General features: G+C 29.9%; 2 protein-coding genes across 2 annotated transcripts; both read left to right on the top strand.

Moving 5' to 3' along the window:
• Window positions 1-3,664: 3,664 nt before the first annotated feature.
• Window positions 3,665-4,651, top strand: LOC131674229 (uncharacterized). The gene is made up of 3 exons (XM_058952756.1): window positions 3,665-3,680; window positions 3,830-4,093; window positions 4,578-4,651. Exons 1-3 carry the CDS (start codon window positions 3,665-3,667, stop codon window positions 4,649-4,651), a joined length of 354 nt encoding a protein of 117 aa, XP_058808739.1.
• A 336-nt stretch (window positions 4,652-4,987) lies between these two features.
• LOC131674228 (odorant receptor coreceptor-like) lies at window positions 4,988-5,827 on the top strand. The gene is made up of 5 exons (XM_058952755.1): window positions 4,988-5,052; window positions 5,197-5,296; window positions 5,361-5,480; window positions 5,546-5,701; window positions 5,765-5,827. Exons 1-5 carry the CDS (start codon window positions 4,988-4,990, stop codon window positions 5,825-5,827), a joined length of 504 nt encoding a protein of 167 aa, XP_058808738.1.
• The last annotated feature ends 1,679 nt before the right edge of the window (window positions 5,828-7,506 follow it).

Genomic DNA, 7,506 nt, shown 5'->3' with positions numbered 1-7,506 from the left:
CTTTATTTATATTTTGTTTTGGAATTTAATTTATCACTGCAAAAGAAGATGACTTATTTATTTTTTTCGATAAATTTTAAATAATTAATGATTAATTATAATTAATTATAATGTTGTTGGCCGTGAAGAGAAGAGTTAAAATAGATGTAAAAATAGGTAAATTAGTTTAGCAGCTCAATTGAAACTAATATGGAAAGTATATGTCTTATTAAATTTTTTTAAATTACTCTGTTGAGCATATTTACATGATGCTGAAAAAGAGAATTATTATCCACATACTTGTAGGTTTATTAGGTTTATTGACTTATTATTTTATTTATTTCTGCTATATTTTATTCGAAGATTGTTAATGTAAGATTGAAATATCATCTAACTTTTTCATAATAATATATGAACATAAATTTTACATAATAAACAAATAGTGACTATAAAGAAAACTTATTTTAGTTACAACTCTTGAAAGTAATATGAATAAAAGTAATTGATCAAGTGATCGTATTGATCTAGAAAATGATTCTAGAAAACAAAAAGCTTTCTATAAAAAAACTTGTTGTAAAACTGTTGTCTAAGATATTGTTTACGTAAATTTCTTGCATAGAGGGTGTAATGGTACACGAGAATGTTTCTTAACGGACGTCCTCAACACGTGTTCAAATCAATACGCACCGAGGAAAACGGATCATGTAATAATCATCAGTTTCGAGAACGTGCATCATATTCTTATTCGCTAGGAAACTTGATAATCTGTGCACAAAACGGTCAGTACTATCATCATTCTCTCACGATCCAAGTTCTTGTCCATGAACGCAAGCGAGCATGTTTGACTTGTACCAAGAAATTCATTCTTACACGTCAGTTGTGGTTGAGTTTACGCTGTAAGGACATTGAATTGTGGAACGATAGACAGTATCAGTCTCGAAGGAATAAACTATACGAAAAGAAAGTATTTATATCACTTCTGAACTTCAAGTATTAATGAAAAAATAACTAACGTAAGTATGAAATAGATTCGACAAATATGAGGGCATTACAAGATAGATTCATCTAGAAACAAACCAATGTTTGTAATTTCTAAGTTTTTCTTTGAAACTGATATCAGTCCGACTTTCAAAATTATTTGGCTTTGTCACTTTATTACAGCCACTTTGAATGTTAGCACATTTACGTCCTTTGATGATTTTTTATATTTTTCATCCTATACCTTTGTTCTCAACTTTGCAACTTCCGAACAAATTTCAAGCTTTTGAATTATTAATTAGATTCAAAAAAACTTGTTTTTATAAAGCCCCCAAACTCATCATCAAAAGACATATTCATCAACAAAAGTAAGGTTTCTTAAATTACTTAAATTTATTGATATATATCAATTATAATTATGCTATATTTTATCTTCTTATCATAGATTTACTTATTGCATTGAAAGCAATAAAGTTTTACTGGCGCAAATGATACGAGTATGCTACTCTATAACGCTCTGCTTGCAAGGCTATCAGTTAGTTACTGTGAGTATTATAACTTGTATGTTCGTTTCTTCAATAATACACTATGAACAGTAGGTATTTTATTAATACACAGAGTGTAATAGAAAAAGCTAAAAACAGTATGGCAACAGTAGACTTCATTTTGTTTTTACAAGTGCCAATATTAAGAGTCTATTTATGTATTGTTGAGTTGCTGAAAAATTGCAAAAGAAGAATAGTTTTCGATATAATTGAATTGTTGGACTCTACTGATTATAAAAAGTAATACTTAACTATTTCAGAATACAAATATCTTCCTAACTACATATAAAGTACGTTGGTATGACTCAAAGCCAAAGGAATCCAGATTGCTCATAAATTTTACGTATGCTTCTAAAATGTCACTTATAATAACTGCTGGAAAGTTTGCTACTTTATCATATTTCACAAAAGTATATAATGCGTATTGATTGAATTATGAAAATGAAAAGTTTGATTTATTGTATAATTATAGCACACGAATTTTATATATATTGCAAATGTTGAAAATACCTGTGAGCTATTTTTCAATGCTACTAGCTGTCTAAAGAAAATATTAGAGCAATATGAAGTGTCTAAGTAAGTAGTAAAACAAATGTATTTATAAAGCAAGCCTATAAGTTTTAGAAGAAAGTTAGTTTAGTTTAGTTCTTAAGAGATAAGTTGAAAAATCGATGATGACTTTGTGATATAGTTTTTATAAAATATACTAGTCAAATCATACGCACTTTAAAAAGAATGATATTAGATCTTCTTATTTATTTCTATAACTCTTAATGAGTTATGGATTATTCAATATTTTCTTTATTAATGCAGATGACAGAAAAGCCAACGAATTTAGCAATATGGCGGTACCGAAAGACGTGATACTGCTATTACAAATTTTGTTTGATATGTAAAAAAGTCCAGTGCTTGAAGTTTACTGAATTGGTCAAATAATAGCATGTCTTTAATAGCGATAATTCATTTTCGGCCTTCAATGGATTTTTTCTACTAGCTATGCTTCATTTATATGTAGCTAGTTAGCAATATTAAAACCCGATAATAAACAAAATTACAATAAGATATACAATACAACTATTGTTTAAAAGATCTTTAGGTATATGTAGAAAAAACCAGGAAAAAATGTACAGGTATATTACTATTGCATTTTGTTCAATACTATTTCGAAATAAATATTCTATTGGCATCTGACGAAACATACAATACAATTACTGATACGCTTACATGAAGCCAATTTCACCAAATCACATAATATTCGTGCACTTGGTGCAAATCGTGAAAACACCAATGGGTTACTTTTGATGCAAATTATTGCTTAAAAGAAACATAAAGGTATAAGGCAATTATATTGTAGAAAAAACGTACGTGTAAACATATATTTACTACGTTAAATTCAATAAAATTTCAATATACACAGTTAATCAGACATTAGTTCAATATATATTATTTATCACAAGTCGATACCCCATGAAATGTTATAAAAATCATTATTAATCCCACTAAGCTTATACAATAATTATTAAATAGATTGAAATAATGGAGAAAACGTTAACATCATTATCAATCATTTTTTCGGTAACGATGATTTGGTTTTTTAAATATATCTAAGGGTAAATATAAATTCTCAAACTAAATTTATGTTAACATCTTTGTTTTGATTTTGCATAAGATTATTTGTTTTATTATTAAGTAATTTATTTATCACTCATTCATTTTTATATTTTACTACTTTTACGATTGATTACCAAGCACTGTAAAACAGAAATTCTACAACTTTTAATTATTTTTTACAGAGATTCAAAATGGAATCATTATACATAAGATTCATTGAATATAACACGGATACACATACAAAGATATATACATACTTTTCAATAATCAACAAACAATTCACTATTATTTTCTTTTTCGAGTTTTTAAATACGAAAAATCTTGAATTGTGAAGATTTGAAAGATGACTGCTCTTCTCTTTTATAAACTGATAGCAAATAGAAAATATGGTAGGTACATATTGCCTCGCTTACAAGAAGTAAAGTAGGTTCAATGAGCATGCGCTATTGAATCAATATCATACACTGTCTTAAGGAGACAAGTGGTGTCGAGGGTGGCGGGCAAATTGACATATCCACCAGTATAGCTAGTGCGGTTAGTAATACTCAATGATGAAAACCATAACTGGTGAGAATCGCGTGACAACTTTCTCTCTAACATCGAAAATTAAAATTAATCGAACAGCGTTTCTTTCTCATAGAAGTGTCAATCTGATTTATCAAAACGAAAAGAATCTATAAAATTAAGCAGTAGAAACAACATTAACTTTGTTACAGGTTTTGACGAATGCGTCGGCGTTACTCGCTTCTTTATGAAAAGTACAGGTGTTTGGCCATTAGACGACCCTAAAGAACCAAAAAATCGGTGTAAGTTTTTCCTGATCGAAGTCTTGCTAGTAGGTTTCATTGTTATTCCTCAAACGAATAAAGCCATTCTAGTGAGCAATGATTTTAATTTAATGCTCGAAGTGCTAACTACCGCTGCTATCGTCGAAGGAATAATTTCCGTAAAGATGTTAGCCATGTGGAACCATAGAATAGGTAAAGTGGTATTTGATTTTTTCTTGATATTACCTATATACCAAATGGTTGCATAATCAGAGTAGTCATTACACAAATAATTTGAAGAGCTTTGCGTTGGCGTTAAACTTATACGACGTTTTCGAAGTTTTTATCATTCGCCATTTTAAAAGATATTTGAGATGATTAATTTATAATTTTGATTTTGATTTAATTTTTTTCATTTCACTAGAACATACATAAAAATATAGAATTTTAGATTTATATTAAAGTTAAATTTATCTACGCAAGTAATGGCGATGTAAAAAGTGCAAATAAACATGATTATAACGGTACTACTTATGACAAAGAAACATGTAATTATAGTACAAGTAACTCGCAAGACCTGTATTAAACACAAATATCTGTGACCTGAGTATCGACATTGTAAAATTATCTTACAAATATCTGAATTTGTTTATGAATATTTATACCTTTTAATTATTTTCAAAATCATGTTACACAGGACTGAAAAAAATTGTTCTCCAAATCGCACGAGACTGGAAAAATACAAGTATTAAAGAGAAAAAAATAATGTGATCGTACGCGAGGTTGAGTAAATGGGCAGTAATATTCTGCTACTTCGCAGCTTTTGGCACAGTGATGACACATTCAGTTATATTCCTTATAACATCCTTAAGTGCCCATCAAAATTCTTCGCTTGATAAATCATTATTTCTCGAATCTTCTTTCCCTTTCGATACTAGTTACAGTCCCGTATACGAAGTAATATGCTTTTACCAGTGGCTCAGTGCGATGCTAAGTTGTGCCGTTTTTACGTCTTTCGATGGATTCTTCGTTTTCTCGATTTTGCACTTTAGCAGTCAGCTATATAATCTGAAGCATTGTTTCAGGAATCTTGTGATACAATATAAGATGGATACAATTGGATTCATTCAGTCATTGAAGGTTGCTGTGCTTAGACATCAGCATTTGATCAGGTATTTTGATAAAAATAACTTTTATAAGGAAATCATACGCAGAAAAAATCTTAGTAATGATTCCATTGAAATTCTGCGTTTAATTACGCAAATAATAATGATGTAGTGGAATAAAAATAATATTTTTGAATATCTAATTTTCAGTTATACTGACATAATAGAAAATAGTTTTAATCAAACTTTACTCATGCATGTAATTGGCACTTCAGTGATTCTCTGCCTACAAGGATACCAATTTGTCACGGTAAAATGAAACATTATAGAATATATAAATCTGGAACAACAAAGATAACGTCATTATATTAAAGGTTATATCTGAAAATGGTGAGAAACTTTTGGTCAACCTAGTCTATATCGTCATTTTTATGACAAGTACCGCCGTTAGTGTATTCATGTATTGCTACTTTGCCCAAATAATCCGTGACGAGGTGAATTATATATTTAAATAATAAAGCTAATATTTATTCTACGTCTAATTATTTTTCTTTTGCAGAGTGATGAGTTGCATTATGCGATTTACGAGATGAAATGGTATGAATTAGCAGATAAGGATGCCGTCCTAGTTGTGGTTATAATGGGCAGATGTATGCTGCCAATCAAAATTACAGTTGGCAAGTTTGCGGATTTTACACTCGAATACTTTGCAAAAGTAAAAACCATGGAAATTGTTTCTTTTGAAAAAGGCTTAATTATAGTATAAATCTTTTGACAGATCATGAAAACTTCAATGGGATACTTGACAGTTTTATTGGCAGTAAAAAAACAAATAGACTGAGTGAATCTATTGAAATATACCAACATTTAATTCAAATTTGATTGTAAAATCACGTAGATAACTAGGAAGTACAGACGTTTCACAAAATAATAAATTTATTTTGTAGTTACATCAGTTGGTCCAGTAAAAATACAATGCATTCTATTTCTCTCCTCTTGAAGTCATTTAACATTGGCTTGAAAACAATGATGCGTTCTGCTCTCGAATCAACAAGTTTGAAAACATTTTTGTCACAACTACACACAATTGTTTCGTATATTATTTAATGCACATAATATATTTCACCAATCACTAATATTATCATACTTTAAATGATAAATTTTGCAATGAAAATATGTAAATTAACGTATGATGACAGTTATTGAGCGCTTTCGAATTAACAATAATTACAAGAATTTTTCGTTGATAATTTGATTAAAAATTCATTCAGTATCACTAGTTACAATATTCACTTTGAATTCACATAAAATACGTAATGACGTTCCCGTAGCATCGAAGTTCTAACGAACTTTCAGATCGTATTGCGACCCTTCGATATAACTGCTTACACTGTCATGTGAGAGCTGCTGCTCAATATGCACGCGTATTTCATATGTACTCTTACGAGCATGCGTTTGACCACACGATCGTCACAATTTTCAAGCTGCAATATATTGGTTGACATCGAATGAAGCTTCAGCTTTTTTTCTGTAGTTATAGCATTTCTTATTTTACGATGACTGTCGACGACGAGATCGGTATGCCAATGTAATACACATGAGATACGCATATTTTTCCCGTAAGGTGTTGTTAAAGTGATTGCAGGATATGAGGAACATACGTTGCGTATACGCTGGGCCATAAAAACTATTGATTTGTGGCTACTTGACAATACTGTGACTGTATCAAGTTAGAAACTTCTAATGTTTCTGCTGTTCACGTTGATTAATCTGACATCAACTTTTACATTGCTTTGCTAAAATGATGATATTATAAAATAGGTAGAATATTGAAGTTATGGAAAAATATTGCTGAAATTGCACTTTGAAAAGATTGAAGAATTTTAATGAATAACACGGCAAAACCTTAAAATCCTATGTGTTTAAATTTAAACGTTTTAAGTGTGTAATTGTGACGTCACCCATAAGAAATACATTGTCGCTGAATTTAAACGTTTAGAATTGTTTAAAATTGAGGACAACATATTTCTTATGGGTGACGTAATATTAAACGTTTAAATTTAAACATATGGGTTTACCGTGTAACTGTACGAAAAAATGAAAATGTGTATAATTAAACATATTATTCTCTAGATTTAGTATACAAAGCTTCTGGCACAGATATACAAATAATGGCAGAGCACAAATCCAGAAGAGCAGCAAAAAATGTGAATAAACGCGAAGATATGCAGATAAATACTTACGTTTATTCTAAGCACGAACCTTATCACGGTAAACCCATGTGTTTGAATTTAAACGTTTAATATGACGTCACCCATAAGAAATACATTGTCCCCAATTTTAAACACTTCTAAACGTTTAAATTCGGCGACAATGTATTTCTTATAGGTGACGTCACAATTGCACATCTACATTTCCTCAATTCTGTACTTCAGTGATCAATTGCATAATCCTAAGGACCATTCCAAAAACTAGTTCTCGAGTATCAACAGAATAGAAGATTTTTCACTAGTTGCTTGG

The sequence above is a fragment of the Phymastichus coffea genome, unplaced genomic scaffold (assembly GCF_024137745.1).
Source record: "Phymastichus coffea isolate CEN01 unplaced genomic scaffold, Cenicafe_Pcof_1.1 PCOF00221, whole genome shotgun sequence".
NCBI lineage: Eukaryota > Metazoa > Arthropoda > Insecta > Hymenoptera > Eulophidae > Phymastichus > Phymastichus coffea.
Note: the sequence above shows the minus strand (reverse complement) of the source record. Positions and strands in the feature narration are given on the sequence as shown.